Genomic DNA, 17,770 nt, shown 5'->3' with positions numbered 1-17,770 from the left:
CCACCTTGAGCTCCATATCGCAGAATAGCTCCACACAGGGAATCCCCATGCTCCATCCCCACCTCAGTGTCAGCCTGCTGAGTGCAGGGTGATACTAGGCATGTGTGCCTTCTTGGGGGTTGCTGGCTGCACCTTCCAAATGACATTGCTTTGCCTCCTGGTCTCCTCTCCCACCTCCCCTCCCTCTGCTGGTCCTTCCTAGAGCCACTTGGAAGAGAAGAAAGCAACAAGCTTCCTGCCTGCCAGAAGCCAAATGCCAGTGCAAAGTGAGCCTTGGAGGTAAAGTCAGGGAACAGGTGCAGAGAAACCTGGAGCTAGCTACTTCACACTCCGATACTGCACAGAGACAATTGAGGATGGCTGTGCATCAGGGGGTTTGAGATGTCTGAGGAATGCATCTCAGAGAAACTGGGTCTGCTGAGGCAGCAATATACCCCAGGTGGTTGTGCCTAGTGCACAGTGGGACAACGTGCTGGACTCTCTTGCCCTTGGCCTTAGACCCAAACCCTCCCAGTGCCTTGGCTCCCACTTCACCCCTAACAGTGGGGTGCTAAGTAAAAAAAAACCTCAGTTCTTTTTATCAAAGAGCCTTGCCTAGATAGGCAGCTTGCTTTGAAAGACATTCATTCAAATCAGAAACAGGAGACATGAAAAGCTCACTTTTGTCTATAACTGAGGAACAGAAGAATATAGTAAGTAAATCATAATAGACTAAATCTCCTGAAAAACTCCCACATTCCAAGTTTCTTCTTGAATACACAGTTGAATTTGCAAAAATAAACTCCTAGGGGTCAAAAATGAAGAGGAAATCCACAACTCAAGAGGTAAGCAGCCTCATCCTCAAAATGTATAAAGCAAAATATGAAAAAACTGCAAAAAGAATTATGACCACACTAGCATACACAAATTTCAACAGACTTTCTCAACTGATAGATCAAACATAAAAATTACCAAGAATATAGAACATTTGTACAATACAACTAGCAAGTGGGATCTTATGGACAACAAGAAATACACATTCTTTTAAAGTATACATAGAAGCAGGCTGGGTGCAGGGGCTCATGCCTGTAATGCCAGCATTTTGGGAGGCAGAGGCAGGATTACTTGAGCCCAGGAGTTTGAGACGAGCCTGAGCAACATAGTGAGACCTTGTCTCTACCTATATTTAAAAAATAAAAAAATTAAAAAGTATAATAGAGATAAATCAGAAACGCTTAGAAGTTGGATGGTATGACCCAGAACTGGGGTTTTAATCTGACATAGAAGTTGATTTTTGCCAAGGAGCTTGCAGGGGTATTCACCTCGGTTCTGTGCTGGGTTATAGAGGACAGCATCAGAGAAGTTGAACACTTGAGACTGGAAACAAATGCCTGTAGACTTGTAATAGCTCAGGAGTTCAATGCTACCCTGTAAATTGGCCTGTGGTTTTGAAATGTCTCAATGAAGACAATCTGACTATCTCGTCTACTTCTTTCTCTCTGGTTACTCTGCTTCAGTTTAACCAGGGGCATTTCTGATAGAATATTTTTTCAATTTTTTTTTTTTTTTTGCTTTTTGAGGATGGCATGAAAACATTCCAAGATTTTCCTTTTTGTGGAAAGTCATAAGTAGTAAGGTATAATTCCAGATTCTAATTCTGATGACCAGACATTTCAGGAAGCACCAGATGTTGAAGGTAAATCTCGAAAACACCCTCCCAGCATCCAAGGAAGACTCTTGCCTCTTAGAATAAAGCTCTAAACATTCCTGGGTTCTGATCCAGAAGCATCCTGCTCTTCTTGGCTCAGCAGTGAGTTTGTCCAATTGTTGGCCTAGGATCCCTCAATCTGAAGTCACTGATACAACCACAGAAACCATGGCCGGATGTAAGTGGACAAGTAACCATCTTAGCCTCCAGGTGTTCACAAACACTCCTCAGTAGGGGCTGTACCCAAGTATCTCTGCTTCAAGTGCCAGACCTACTCAACTGTTCAACCATTTGGCTAAAGAGAATTAGCTGCTTCATGAAAAAGTAACTATGTACAGATCCCAAGGTTAAAGGTCAACAGACAGGGTTTCCGCAAAAACTTTATCATGTAGACAAATGCTACCTCTCCCCTTCCATTCAACTTTGAGGGCCTGGTAGCAGGAAGGAGCCCATTAGCACTAAATCCACACCAGTACTCAACCTTCCCCTGGCCCCAACTCTCAGCCTAATTATACAACAGTCCCATCTCTGAAAGACTTTTCAATTGTGATTAAGCAACCCCATAGTTACCCAGATTAGATTATCTAGAGTCTCTGTCAGATATAGGTTCCGAAAAGACAAATTTTCTCAAAGACATCTGAGAATCCCAGCAGCCCAGGCACTGGCCAGGGAGAAGGATGTCCACCCTGGCTGTAGAACGGCCCTTCAGTGTTCCTAGCGCCTCCCCTCTCTGGAATCTTCTACCTAAAGCCATCTGCTCAGCCGTCCAACTGGAGATGTTACCTCAGGGAACTTTGCAGCACAGAAGCCTGTGGTGGTGGTGGTTCTCAGGTGTCAAGGATAAGGATAGGAGCAGCTGCTAACCTTGCCTAGGCCTTTCAGTTCTGTGCTGTCAGGACACGGCAGTACCTAAGGTCAAGAATTTGTCTGGTCTTGTCGCGAGGAACTAGGCTCACCATAGCTTCTCTTGGCCCTGCCTGCACCCCATTAATTGTTCTCTTTTCCACATTTTAGAATCTACTCTTGATATTCAGGCCTTTAAGATGCTTGCCAAGAGGACAACCATGTTCTTAAGCTTCTTTCATACGCCCTCTCTGCTGCAGACTTGCTGTATTTGAACTGGCCTTGGACACTTGTTGAATCAATCCCCCTTTAACCTGCGCCCTCTGGATTCCAAACCCCATATACTCAGAGGAAGTTCTCCGTACTCTATTTTTTTTTTCTTTTTCTTTTGTAAGATGGAATCTCACTCTGTCACCAGGCTGGAGTGCAGTGTCGCGATCTCTGCTCACCGCAACCTCCACCTCTGGGATTCAAGAAATTCTCCTGCCTCAGCCTCCCAAGAACTACAGGTGCGTGCCACCACACCCAGCTAATTTTTGTATTTTTAGTACAGATGAGGTTTCACCATGTTGGCCAGGATGGTCTCGATTTCTTGACCTCATGATCTGCCTGCGTTGGCCTCCCAAAGTGCTGGGATTACAGGCGTGAGCCACCACGCCCAGCCAGTACTCTGGTTTTAACTGTTCCCAGCTTCCTCACCAGCCACCCAAAACTCTAGTTGAGTTGCCCCTTTAGATCACAAGTAATTTTCTTTATAAAGATCATCCATGGTTTTTGGAAACCCACTCATGAGATGAAAGAAGAAGCCCAGCTAGGCATGGAGGCAATGTGCAGGACAGAGTGACTCACGGGTTCCCAGGAGACGGGTGAATGGTTCTCCTCCAAGGGTGGAGGACAGCTTTGCTCCTCCAGCTGTGGTTCCTTCCGTATTTCTCTCTCCAGAGGGAGATGGGGAACACAAGTCAGAAGGTCAATGAGAAGTGGGGGGGAGGGTCCAGGGGTTTGGGGAAGGGCATCTAGCTGAAGTCCTGCAGCTTGAAAGAGTGACCATCCCAAGACAAGCAGAGGTCAGAAATCAAGCCAGTAGAACTTGGGATGGACACAAAGATGAACAAGCAGTTCAAAGGCAGGCAGGAATCTGGCAACAAATACTGAGTATCAGGCAGCAAGGCGGATCGATCAGACAGGCAGGAGCCCTGCGAGCTACAGGTCTCGAACAGGCCATGCCAGGCAGGCAGGACAACAGCGAAGGGTCCACATAGCCCAGGAAACATGAGGATGCCTCTTCCTCTATAGAGGCCTCCAGGGAGGGCAGAAGCCAGGTCCCAGTGCAAACTTGGAGAAGGAGGGCCAGCCTGCAACAGGACTATGTAAAGGGGAGGTGGACCACATGACATCGCCCTGGATTCCCAGAGTGCTCATGACAGGCAGCATGGAGTGGTACATAGACTACAGCTTTAGAGTAAGCCAGACAGGCAGTGGTGGCAGGCTGCTCAGAGGTACACACTCACCTCCCTCTCCAGTCCTCCCTCTATACCCCTCTTAGATCCCAACAAGGACAAAGCAAAATGGGGTGTTGCCTGGACCTGTTCCCTCCCATTCTTTCCCAACCACACCTCCTTTAGGGTAAGCAGACACAGCACCATCTAATCATGCCCCTATGCTGAAATGCCTCAATAAAACAAAACGACAAAAGAATGGACTGAAACCAACTAAAAGTCACAACACAGACAGGGTCTCCACACTGCTAGGATATCCCTCTCAGACTTCTCCCATCTGTTCTGCTCTACAGAGGCCTCCCAGCTGAGCCCTGCTGTCAAGGGAGGGCCCGTGGCCCCCTCACAATCTGTCATATTTGACACTACTTGGATCTTATTTCTTCTAGAGCTGCCACGGGCTATGACAATACCTTTCCTGTGTGTGGGTAGGGGGCCAGGAGGGCCCATGCATGCCATCAGCACCGGGGCTGGGGTGAGGCGGGTATTGAGGGGTGGAAGAAAGGGATTCTGGGTTGTTGGGAATCCCGGCTAAATCTCAATTTCTCCATACCTTCCCCTTCCCTTGGGCTGCCAAGCCCTCCCATCTCCTGCCATCTGTGATAGGTGTCTCTGGGGAGACCCTCTTCTTTCTTGCTTGCTAATCATTGCATATAGAGACTGAAAATAGGCTGGACTCTCTGCTCCTGGCAACTGTGTAGATATCCCTTGGGCTAATTTGAGTTCCTCTCTGCTGCCAAGGGATGGGTTCTTCTTGCACCCTGTGCACCTTTCTTTCCTGGGCAGGTGGCCATCTCTGCCTGAAGACCTGGACCCTCAGCAAACCTGTTGGGGGTGGGGGGCTGGCAGTGATGAAAAAACAGGGGGTGGTGACTGCTGACTGCTGCTTTGAAGACTAGGTGTGCTGGGTGCCTCCAGCCTTGACCCACAGAGTGAGCCAGTGACCCAGGCTGGATCTGAGTCCTGGTTCTGTCCCTCACTAGTTGTGGCACTGCCCTTTTCTGGGCTTCAGCGTCCCCACCTGTAAAAGAAGCAAATGAGCTAGATGATTTCCCGCACCATTACAACACCCTGTGAGTTAAGGATGGTTCTGTTGATCTACCACTTGCATTCTTCTGGCCATTTCTCTCCTCTTTAATCAAGATCCTGCTGTGACTGGTAGCTAGTAACAGTCACCTGTGAGGTAGCTGAAAGGACAGAGTACTGCGTCTGGTGCTGGGATGGTCCCCTGGGTCTGGTCCCAAGACCCTGGTTTCATTATTATCACATCCTGAGCAGCTGAGTGAACCAGGCAGCTGGGAGGCGAGGCGGCTAGCCATTTCCAATTTGATTTAAACCTTTTGTTTCCCAGGTCTCCTCAGCAAGGACAAAAGCAAACACTCAAGCAATATCCTGAACACCTCCTGATCATTCATTCATTTGGACATTCATTCGTTCAACCCTCATGAGGCAGTACAACATCATAAGGAGTCACAGGAATTAGTTTGACCTGCTTTCTAAATCTGGCTCTGGCACTACTTAGCTGAGTAATGCTGGACATGTTATCCAACCGCTGTAGGCCTCCGCTTCCTCTCTAATATGAGGAAAATAATGGTGCTATCTACTTCACAGACAGTACATCTGAAGCATCTGGCACTAGTTAAGTGTTCAACAACTAGTTGTTGTTATCATCAAGTTGAGTAAGTTTCTTATGGTTTCATGCGGAGACAGACGATGAGTACATAGCTGCCCATCACTCAGTGTGTGCAGGTTTCTTAGCAAAAGACAGGTTCCTGGGTTCTGAAAGCCAAGAAAACAACTTCAACAGGAGTTTGGGGGTCAGTTTGTGGCATAAATCACTCATCCTTCCTAAAGAATGTGAAGATGGTTCCTGGAAGCTTGAAACAGACTCTCAAATCATTAAGTCATAACAAAAAATCTGTTCTTGAATTGATTTGCCTAGCCCAGGTGTGGGGACTGCCATTTTGGAATGGAGGTTCAGTGTGTGTGGTCTCGGGAGAGGGACTGGAAGGTAAGTAAAATCCTGCTCTCACAGAACGGGCATGTCTGATTCCCTTCACGCCTCTCTTCCCCTACACATCCCAGCCTGCGCCCCCATGCCGAGGGCAAAGCAACATCTAATTTGCCTGTTTCTGGCAGCTCTTGGACTTGCCAAAGCCTGTACCTGCCGTCACGCATGCCCCAGAAGCCTCTGCCTGCTCCCTCAGGATGTTGCCGAAAGTGCTGACTGCGGACGCCGATTTACTGCTTCCCATTAGCCAGGCCTCTAACAGCCTCTGAGAGCCTGTGCCGGACATAGGCCCACCAGACAGCTCTGAAAGGTCAGGCCCCAGGAGCAGGAGCCAGTCAGGGGCTTTGCGACAGTGACCCTGTTGATGTGCCATCCTTTATTTTGTTTTAATAACAAAATGGCCTTATTTATTTTGTTTTAATCTGACAGCCTGAAAATTTCTCTTTGCGCTTGTTGAAGACATTTAGGTGGTCCTGTTTACCCTCTCTTGTCTTCAGACACCATAAATGATGCCCCTAAAAGTGTCCACAAGCTGGCTGAGCCAGAGGTGCCCAATGCACACGGCTCTGAGGATGACCTCTCCCATCCCCGACTCCCATTCTTGGTTGGCTGAGTATGGACTCAGTATGGGGGGCACTGGGAGAGGAGGTGGGACGCCTGAGCATCAGGCCTGAGTCTACCAGTGCTTGCCAGGATGACCCTGGACACATAATTTAATCTCCTTAGGCCTCAGTTTGCTTATCTGAAATAGGAATAACTATTGCCTTAAATGTTTCATGATTATTGTGAGGTTAATTGTGACAGGTCCCCTTATAAAGAAGACAAAAATCATGAAAGGGGCTTGCAAAGAATAAAGTACCTTAAACACAGCTTTGGACACAAATGACTTCAGGTGTTGGTCTCACTGTCCACCCAAGCCAGACACTGCACAACCTTCCTGAGCATGAACAGCATGGCTCACATGCTCCAGCATCACCCAGCCCTCAAGTCCTTGGTCTGGACAAACTGTAGCTCCTTCCCCCAACCTGAGTGACACTGTTACCAAAGTAGGGCTCAGGGATGGGGCAGGAAGTCCCCACAAGGATGTGGCTAGGCTGCAGGTGTCATGCCTAGGGATTAGGAGCAGCCAGGGTCCCGGAGGCTTCCCAAAGTCTACAGCTTAGAGGAGAACAAGGAGGGTGACTTCTGAGTGACATGACGTTGCGGGGAGGGGGGCCTCCAGTGCCCTCCTCTGAGTTGGAATAGAAAACAGCTCAGACTCCAGAGGTACAGAGCAAGCCTTTCTCCTCCCCTCTATCTCTGAGTGGGTTTGTAGGGGAGGTTTGTATAGCTGACAGACCAGAGACCCCTCTCCAGAGTCTGAATGCTTCTCTGTCCAGGGAAGTTGCAGGGCCACAGCCACAACCTCCCTGTTCCTTAAGGCTGATCCAGAGTCATCCTCTAGCCATAATAACGAGCATGCTCTGTAATAACAAAAATCACAAGTGTTGATTCTTAATCCCTATGGCATTAGGATAGGGGAGATCTTATTACTGTCCATTTATGTACAGGCAAACTGGACGCTGACTTGTTAAGGGACCTGCCAAAGGTCATGCAGCTGGCACTGGGACCCAGGTCTTCTGACTGGAACCCTGTGCTGGGGAACCAGCAGCTAAATCTTCCACTGGCACAGTGAACAGTTCCAACTGGCATGTACCCCAGAACCTAATGAGGGAGCAGGGTCCACATGGCTAACATGGTAGCCTGAAGGGGCCTCGAGAAAAGGAATAGTGCAGGAATTCTGGGGAGCCAGAGGCATCTCCACTGAGCTGATGACACAGCCAGGGGTCCCTTCCACTACCAGAAGGGAATCCTCGTTCTCCTTCTCTTCCTAATCATCCACCTGAACAGCAACTGCCTGGAGAGTTTGAGGGATGAACAGAACTCCATATCCAGTACCTGGGTGGTCTGGGTGACTGTCTGCTAGGGCCCAGGGCTGCCCATTAGGGCCTGAAGGTATGGGCACAAGGCTAAAAGCTACCGCCCAGATCAACCAGCTTGCAGCCCAAGAGCTGAGGATGTCATCTCCCTGCTCCCAGGGAAAGTGCTCCTCGGCATGAAAGGAGCTTATTCCCTGCTGTCTTTACTCCTGGCCCCTCACAGAGATACGGCTCTTACAGCTACCCACCAATGCCATTCTCAGGGGGAAAGCAAGGAGGTTCACATACATGATCTCAGAGCAACTTGCTCTGTTTCCAAAGGAGGGAGGAAATAGAGAAATCAGAGAAAACCGATAAAGCTAGGTCCATTATTACTATTCTGTAAAGCAAGTTCAGAGAACCTCCTTCCTGGGAGATAAGGCCATCGTCTATTAGAAATAGAATGTTAGTCAGGTGTGGTGGTACATGCCTGTGCTCCCAACTACTCGGGAGGCTGATGTGGGAGAATCGCTTGGGCCCAGGGGATCCAGCCTGCAGTGAGCTGTGATTGTGCCACTGCACTCCAGCCTGGGTAACAGAGCAAGACCTTTTCTCAGATACATAGATAGATAGATAGATAGATAATTTTTAAAAAGAAACAGAGTAGTCAGAGGACATGGACTTGACTCCTGGCATGACACCTTGCTGGCCATGAGGCCTTGAGCTAGTTACTGAGCATCCCTGGACCTCACAATAGGATAACTTCTCTCACTGGGTAAGATTTCCATGAGGCCATGTATGGAAAGCACCCCGCACAGTGCCAGGCACATAGACCTTTCATGTGTGTTTTTTCCCTTGTCTTTCTTTTCCTTCCCAAACAGCATCTCCAGACATTCCTCGATCTGGACAACTCTCCCGGCACAGGCACACTCACACTTTCTTTACTAAAACCTGAAACAACAACAACAACTCTAGAACCATCCTTAAATACCACACTGATTTGGATTGATGAGAATAAGAGGCAACTTGCCTCACGACTCTGCCTCTGTGGGGGAATACCCCACTTTGTGGGCAGCTCTGCTGTTGGTGTGCAGGCGGGCATACCAGGGACCCTTCCAGGGACCCTCAGCACCACGAGGACTCTGCTTCATGAGTATTCACCAGGACGCCCTGCTACTGCTAATTTCCTGTTATTTCTCTTCTCAAAGGAGTCCATAATAACCAACTTATAAATGACAGCCACTTCTTGTGGCCTTTTTGGTGTTAACACAACAGAAGTTGTGGCCCCTCTGTTATCTGTGACAACTTTTTCTTATCGGTAGACCAAAGTGGTCCAGGGAAGGAAGCTGGGTAAGAAGAAAGCCATGCTATCAACTACTTGGAGCCTTTGGGCAACCCTAGGCTCCCTTACAAGAAGCTCTGAGGAAAAGCGCTAGGTGCATGATGACAATAACAGCGGCCATGACTACTAACTTTTCTAGTGCTGATATGAATGGAGGGCTGACCTGTCCCCTCACAGGCCAAACTGTGGCAGTATACAGAAAGCCAGGACACAGGGCCAGAAGACATGGCCTGCAGTCTCAGCTCGGCCACTTACTTGACGTATGGCCTCAGGCAAGTTACCTGACCCCCTGAGACTCAGTTTCCTCATCAGTAAGATAGGCATGATAATAGTACCTAGTTCTCAAGAACCAGGTGGGTCAGATGAGAGGGTCAGATGAAATCAGAATGCAGTACGAATTAGAAGGAAAGGGGGTATTTGGGACCGCACACCCCACAACAGACTTTGCATTTCCCTTTCACTTGCCAGTCTGCATCCTTAACCTGGAACATGATGCCTCTGCAGACCTGGCCCCTAAAATAGCATTTGCCCCTGCTGCCTGTGGAAGGTCATCGATATCTTGCAGTCTGATGCCCTCACAGTCCATCTCCTGTCCTTGCTTTCCCCAACCCATCCACTGCCCTGGAGTGCAGATTAATATCCCAGGTGACACAAGCCACATTTTGTTAACTTTCTATTTGTTTCTCCCCCTCTACATCTTTTCCTAATCATTTGTTTCCTCCCCTATCTCTCCAACCCCTCCTCCAACTCCAGAGTTGTGCTTTATTATCTCTAGTGAGCTTAACGCTTCCCTGATAAGACCAGTTAATCCTCTGCTGCTCCTCTTTTGCAGAGACGGAGGAGATTACAGGCAAAGGGGTTAGGCTATCTCCCCTTCAAGGGCACTCAGGACTTTAATAAAGGAACTGGATCCCATTTTCCCATCTGATACTCCAGATTGGCATCCCCAGTGTTTCTGCTGAGAAGCAGTTCTGGTTACTTCCAGACCATGAGCCTCCTGATTGGAACAAAATGGAAATGGGGGTGAGGGGGAATGGGTATTGGTCAAGTGGCCTGGAGACTCATCAGCCTCCCTGGACAGATGGGCTGATCTGGTCTTCAAGAGCAAAATGCCCAACTGTGTGACCATCTCTATGGTCACCAGTGAGCGCCACACTTAAAGCCACACTGGGCATGTAGCAGCATGTAACTGGTAACAAGAAGGGGAACTCTAGCTTGGGGGACATAACTGTACCAGCCAAGGTCTCTAGCCTTCTCCTCCACAAGTCCTGGGATTAGCGAGTTAGTGATGCAGGTGGCACAGTGCTACAACAAGGTCTCCTTGGGTACACACTGAATGCCACTTTACAGCAGGTAGGTGATAGGAGAGCGAGGCTTCAGTGTTTGCTGAACACTACTCCCGGTGTACAGAACACCTCAGGGAGACAGAGGAAGTGACAGAAGTAAGCTCTGTGCTGAGAAGCAGACCATCTGGTGGGGTAACACAGGACAAATAATGCAAAAGCACAGCAGAGTTAAACTATAAGCTAGTGCTAAGTAACTGCTGGAGTGTCTTGGGTTCAAGATCTTTGTGGCATCAGGCTTAGGTTTAACATGAAAAGCTAATTTTGAAGAGACATGATGTGTTGAAGAGGACATAGACTATTTGAGGTCAGAAAAATAGTTCATTCATTTATTTTGTATCAAATGTTTATTGAACATCTGCTACGGGCCATGCACTGTTCATAAACAAGATAGATATGACATCTGTTTTCATGAAATTTATACTGTAGTGGACAAGTCAGAAATTAAGTAAATAACTATATTCTCACTCCCATTCTTACTAATGGTAACCAGTACAAGAACAGGGCGTTTTGAAGGAAAAAAACAGGAGGATCCTAATTTCAGCTGTGAGATCAGGGGTAGCCTCTCAGAGGAGATAACGGCTGAGACCTGAATGAGCAGCAGGAATTAGCTAGAGCAGTGCAGGGAGAAAGCACATTTCAGATGGAGAGCAGCATATGGAAATGTTCTGAGTTGGGATAAAGTTGGTTCTTTTGAAAGACTGGAAGACATCACTTAAGAACAGAAATTCACAAAACAGAAAGAGATTTTCTTTCTTTCTTTCTTTCTGAAACAGAGTTTCACTCTGTCACCCAGGCTGGAGTGTGCGATCTTGGTTCACTGCAACCTCCGCCTCTCAGGTTCCGGTGATTCTCATGCCTCAGCCACCTGAGTAAATGGGGCGTGCACCACCATGCCCAGCTAATTTTTGGAATTTTTAGTACAGATGGGGTTTCACCATCTTGGTCAAAGCTGGTCTTGAACTCCTGGGCTCAAGTGATCTGCCCCCACTTGGCCTCCTATGCAAGAGATTTTTCCCATTTTATTCCAATCGCAATGGTAAGTTATTAAAAGGTTTAAGCAAGAAAGTAGTAACATCTACATTTTTAATATATCACTCTGGCTGCTATGTGGGAGGTAGACTGGAGGGGGACAAGAATGGTGGTGACAGGTTCAGTTAGAAAGTCTCTGCAGGAACAGGTGACAGTTGATGGTGACATGTCCTGAGATGGTAGCAGTAGACAGAGAGAGTGGTGGCTGGATTACAGATATATTCTGGAGATGGGATCACTAGGATTTAATGATGGGCTGGATGTGTGAGGAAATATCTAGGGTGACATAGAGATGGTTTCACTCGAGCAACTCAAAGAGTGGAGGTGTCATTTACTAAGATGAAGAACGACAAAGGTGCAGATTTTGGGTGGGAGCTATAGTGGGGATCAAGAGTTCGGGTTTGGATACCCTAAGCTTGAGATGTCTTTCATTGTGTCACATCATTATTGTGCAAAGACACACACATATCTAGACTGGAGGCGACTGTGTATCACAGAGGTTATCTCCCACAATTAGGACGGATGAAATTACCCAGGGAAAGCACAGAACCAGATGAAAAAAGTCCCATTAACTGTATATTGAGGTAATATGGAGATAGAGAAACAGCGGAAAAAAATAGCATAGAAGCTAAAAGATAGGAGTAGTTCCAGACAGAGAAGCCTGTCTACAAGGAATGCTGCTGAAACTGTGTGTCTCTCAAAAGTGTCTGAGGGATTCGGCAACATGGAAATCACAGACGAACTTAGCAAGAGCAGTTTCAGAATGGATATAAATCAGCTTGGACTAGACTGCACAGGCAACAGAGGTGGGTAGGTACAGCCAAATCCTCAATAACCCTGGCTCTGAAGGAGGAGTAGAGGGACAGGCGGGAGCTGTCTCTTGAAGCTATGACTGAGCTATGACTTCCTAAAGTTTCACACAGGCCAAAGTTTTCCAAATTGGCAGTGGAGACGGTTTCCACACTATCAGCCCTAGCCTGACCATGGAGAGTTCCCTTATAGTCCCAGAAGACTCAAAGAGAATGAGAAGGGCCTTTAGCTATTGCTGGTTTTCCCTGACCTTGTCTTCACCTCATTCATCCCTGGCACAAGAACCCCATTCCTTGTTTAAATCTTACTCAGGAAACCTCTTCAGCGTTGTACTCCAGCATTCAAAACTGTTCCATTATAAACACCTTCCACCTCTGTTGGAAAGCTTCTGCATACTCAAGAGGTATAAAGAAGGTGTGAAGAGCTTTCTGACACCCTCTGTCTGGTCAAGATCGGACTTTAATCTTTCCCTTTACCAGACTGTGTTATTCTGGGCCCACCCAACAGACCCAAGCTACCTTTCAAACCTCATCTCCTACTGTTCTCCTTGAACACTCCACTCCAGCCAACTTATGTCCCCTTAAAACACCTTCTATTTTCCTACCTCCGTATCTTTGCTGATCTTCCCCTTTGGAATCAGTCTCTCCTCCTTGCCTACCTGAATATTACCCATACCTCGGAGTTCGCCTTGAGTCCATTCACCTCCAGAACACCCTGCCTGGCCCCCCAGCTCTCTCTCTCAGGCATTTCTTTCACACTGCCCAAGAGCGCTGCTTTTCTCTGCATGTGTCATCTTAGAATGAGAAGCAGTGAAAACTGCCTGCATATTCCTTTGTTTCCTTTGGTGCTGCTGCCTGTATATCAGAAGCATTTGGTAAATGTTTGTTTACTGACAGGTTGAGAAAGTCAGGAGCCCTTGCTCCCCAAGGGATGAGACTTACAGCAGTCTGTTCAAGGCTGCAACAGCAAGATTCACCAGGGCCAAATGAGAAATAAATAGGTGCCACAACTATTCACCAGCCTGGTTTCTATAGAATCATTCGAGGAAGTGCCATGGCAATGAGTTAAAGTTCAAATTAAACTCTGGTCATCATGGCCATCAACTATTTCAAACGTTCTTTTAGAAGCCTACCTCTTCTTGAAAAAGTTTAAAATTTAAACCACAAAACCTCAGGCTTTCTTTCAATCCTGTAAAACAGAAGTTTCTTGCCATTTTATGCGGTGGATTTCCTCCGGCACAATCCTTTTCAAAATATGAAAAAGCAGTTTTCTAACCCAGACCCTCTCACCATATCGTGGTTCATGTGACAGAACACTGCACAGGGGTGAAAATTCACTCCATGCTATTTTTTACAATCCAGGTATCAGCTAAAGTACACATAATAACTAATACACTGCTGTAACTTTCATGCAATATGAGTTCCCATTAAAAAGTTTACACTAGCAAAGTTTTCTGGGCATAAATATCTTGTGGAATATTGGTTCATTAAAATCTGGGCTCCAAAGTGGCCTTAAACACATAGCAATTATTGCAACCATGAAGAAAACAGGTAGACTGTGGACACAAATCTATAATAATATGCTTTATTACTCACTGGGGGTCTATTTTTGCTATCCTACATCTACATGAAAACCAAGATTCTTAAAATACCAAAAGTGGCAGTTTAAAAACAACACCTCTTTCCAAATCCCAAATGCAAGGATTCAGTAGAGAAGGGTCAGGAATCCTATCACTGATTCATATCCATTAAAGTTGGTTCCAATGAGGACATCTTCCCTACAGATTCCACGAAGTTCAACTACCATGTCTGTTTATATCTCAACTTGACTTCTCCCAAGGTAAAATAAGTTCTATGGAAATAATTCTGTATTTACATATTTGCTTTTGATTTACTTATTCATAAGAGATTTGAGGCAACAGAGAGCTCCGCTGTGCAGTTTTGGGAAAAGTGAGGCTGCTTCTGCACAGTCACTCCTGGCCTCCTCTACCAGAGGCCCCAGGCTGCTGAGGGGAGTAGTTGCTGTCCTCCAAAAACCCACCGTCATCAGGGTGACGCCACGGGAATGAGAGGGAGGGCTCTGGCCCTGCCTGTGGCTTTCTCTGACTTGGCTGGAAATAATGGATTTATTTTAAAAAGCAGTTTTAAGAGACACATGTGTTCACATATAATCATTCTTTTGAGGGTGTGTCTGTTTTTAAATGACATGATTCACCCAAAATAAAATATCCTTCATTTCTCACATCTGTCTTCCAGAAAGAATACAGTGTGCAGAGGCATACTGGAAACTGGGCCTCACATTTCTTCACTAGAAATTGAGTTTTCTCTAGCATTAAGCTTTTGTGCTCAAAGAGTAAAGTGCAAAATCTTTGGGAGGAAAAAAGGAAACAACGACCTGTCAAAATTTCTGTTAGCGCCTATGACTACTGTTAACTTACATGCTCTCAGAGTGCAATAAAAAGCCTGCAAACTGCTGCTAAAAAGATGGTTTGACCTTTTAAAATGGGAACTCCCCCACCCCATATCCATATTAAATAGGCGAACCTTGGGAGCTCTAGAGTTTTAGATCAGTAAGTGAAATGAAGTTGAATTTCCAGAAAAAGGGCCTCCCTGTAGGCTGCAGGCTAATTAGAGTGTTCTAGACCTACACCGTAACAGCAGGTAGAAGGCAGGCCCTAAACCTTTTAGCTATTGTCGTTGCCACCTGCTCAGAGTCTAGTTCTGAAAGGAGGCGGGTGCGGAGTTATGAAAATTTGGTAAATATAAAAGTCCTGGACGCGATCGCCCACAGCCTGCGGCCCCTGGCGGTTGAGGAGCCGCGGTGATCCTCTGTCTTCACCGCAGCAGCCAAGCCCGGCGCGCACCAACCGGCGCTGCTGAAAGTTGGAGAGCTCCCAGCTTGCCGATAGAATTCGGCGGTGGGCGCCAGGGGAATCCCTTCCAGTGCCGCAGTTAGGAAAGTTTTGAAAAGTAAGGACCCTAGACAGACAAGAGACCCATCCTTCCCTTTAGCATAAGAAACACTCCGCGCCGCGCCAGCCGAAGGCTGCTCGCACAAGGCCATCCGCCCTGCTTCGCCGGGACGCACCCGGTTGCCTTCCAGCTCCCCACCAGAACTGGTCCAGGGGGCGCGGAGACAAGAGAGGCAACTATGTCCGGCTTGTGGTTCCAAACGGAAACGCCTCCCGGCTCCCTGGCCTGGGGGAAAAGGGTTCGAAATTCAACAGTCGCGAGGGCAAGGACAGAACTACCAACTCCCGCTCGGATGCCCGGGACCTGCTCTTCCAAGCCCGCTCCGGTTTCTCCAAACGACACGCGGCACAGCCCATGCGCCCCCGGCACTCCACTCCACTCCTCTATGGTTTCCCCCAAACTCTTCCCGGGGAGCCCCACAAAGCACAGACGGCGCCCTGAAACTCGCCGGGCACTCGCCAGCCATCCCCACCTCCGCCTCTCGAACCCTCCTTGTCGCGTTCTTCCCGCCCCGCACCGTTCTCCTCGCGTTTCTGGGGAGTCAGAAGCAAACCACGAGAAAATGCCTTCGCGAGGAGCCTCCCTACACCCGCCCTGTCACTGAAACAAAAGCGTAGGGAGGAGGGAGGTGGGAGAGGAGGCGGGAGGAAGGTTTAGAAAGACGATGGGGACAGCAGTAGGAAGGAGCTGGGGAGGGGGGTTAAGGTGGCGAGCAGAGCTGGGGGCCCAGAGTCCGCTCCCGTGCCGCGCGGCGGGTCGCTTACATGCCCAGGTCGCTGTAGGTGTTGAAGAACTCCATCTGGTTGCACGCCTGAATCCAGCCAACCACCCAGGTCTCGTGGCGGGGGATGGGGGGCATGACCACGCGGGCCGAGGCTTTGAAGTACGGGGTCTTGTAGCGCAGGACGATGGGCGAGGTCTCCTCGATGCGCGTGGGGCACTGGTCGATGGTGGCGCACACATCGTACACCACGATGTTCTCGCGCCGGATCCGCGCTTTGCAGGTGATGCTTTGGATACAGCCCATCCTGCAGCCCGGCGCCCCCACGGCGCGGCGTGGGGCAGCGCGGGGGCCCGCGCGGGCAGCCGGGGGCGCGTCACGCCGGCATGGCGACGCGCCGCTCGCTCCCGGTCAGACTCAGCTTGCACCTAGGAACCGGGAGCTGCCGGGCATCCTTGGGGAAGCCCCCTCCTCTTGCAGCCGCGCGGGGTCTCCGCTGCCCCGACGCCCGCCCACGCCCGCCCCCTCGCTCCGGCAGGGCGCGCGGAGGGTGCACTCCTAGGAGGCGAAGGGTGCCCTCGCCGGCTCCAGCGCCCGGGCGGAGGGCAGGGAGGGGAGCGGCGCTGCGAGGAGTGGTGCCCACCCCGGGCCGGAGCCCCCCGCCCCTCGCCGGAGAGGAGGAGGCGGCAGCGGCGGCGGCATGGAGCCGGGGGAGGGCGGCGGCGGCAGCGCCCGGTCTGTCTGCCTCCGCGGCGGCAGCAGCAGCAGCCGCCGCCGCCGCCGCCGCTGCATGAACCTCTGCACCGCGGCTGCCCCCCGCGTGCAGCGCACCCAGCGGCGGGCGAGCGGGCGGCCCGAGCGGCAGGCGGAGGCAGCAGCGGCAGCGGCGACCGGAGCTCCCGCCGGCCCCGCCCCGTAGCCGGACCGCGTCGACACTCCTCGGCCCGGCCGCCCCGGCCCGGGGGGCGCCAAGAGGCTGTGGCCCGGAGTGGAGGGCCCCAACGGCTGGGGCAGCACAGGACGCGCTCCGCGGAGGAAACTGGCTGTACGCCATGAGTTTTGTCCCTCTCCGGCTGCCGTCCGGGTGGGGGGGTAATGTGTAAGGGTGGGGGTGTTTAAAGGGCCGCTAGCGCCGGGGTGGGGCCCCGCACGTGGGGTTGGGGCGGGGCGGGGCGGGGCGGGGCCCTGGTAGGTGGTGCCGTGGGGTAGGGGAGTAGGGCGGGCCCAAGCGCCACGGGGTGGGTGGGGCCGAGCAGGGCGCGGCGCTGTCCAGAGTCCACTGGGGAACCCAGTAGCCCGGTAGGGGCTGTGGAGTGTTTCGGGCAGCAGAAGGGTTAGGGGAACAGCTTTATCAGAGATTGGTCGTTACTCAGAATCTAGCTTGTTGGATTAGATTTAGGCTTGAGCCCTCTTAGTATCCACCCTTCAGGCTCCAGCAGTGTTACTAAATGCAGTGTATTTGCCTCTTTCCCTGACTGGATTTGTTCTGGAAGCTCTTCTTTCCACCAATGGGTAGTGGGGATACCCGAAGAATCCCTCCGTACTCCAACACTAAGTCTCTCATATGCCAGAGTTTTGGCAGACATTGGGCATTGTGTACAGTATGACCACGGTC

General features: G+C 49.8%; 1 protein-coding gene across 2 annotated transcripts in view; it reads right to left on the bottom strand.

Moving 5' to 3' along the window:
* Positions 1 to 17,209, bottom strand: part of FAM78B (family with sequence similarity 78 member B) — a 100,926-nt gene extending 83,717 nt beyond the window's left edge. The window contains exon 1 of one of the 2 annotated variants that reach the window (XM_009192924.4): positions 16,199 to 17,209. In XM_009192924.4, coding sequence (XP_009191188.1) covers positions 16,199 to 16,461 — 263 coding nt within the window. In that variant the 5' untranslated portion in view covers positions 16,462 to 17,209. The remainder of the gene's footprint in view (positions 1 to 16,198) is intronic. The other variant, XM_031658992.1, reaches the window with a different exon arrangement.
* Positions 17,210 to 17,770: the final 561 nt, after the last annotated feature.

The sequence above is a fragment of the Papio anubis genome, chromosome 1 (assembly GCF_008728515.1).
Source record: "Papio anubis isolate 15944 chromosome 1, Panubis1.0, whole genome shotgun sequence".
NCBI classification, from domain to species: domain Eukaryota; kingdom Metazoa; phylum Chordata; class Mammalia; order Primates; family Cercopithecidae; genus Papio; species Papio anubis.
Note: the sequence above shows the minus strand (reverse complement) of the source record. Positions and strands in the feature narration are given on the sequence as shown.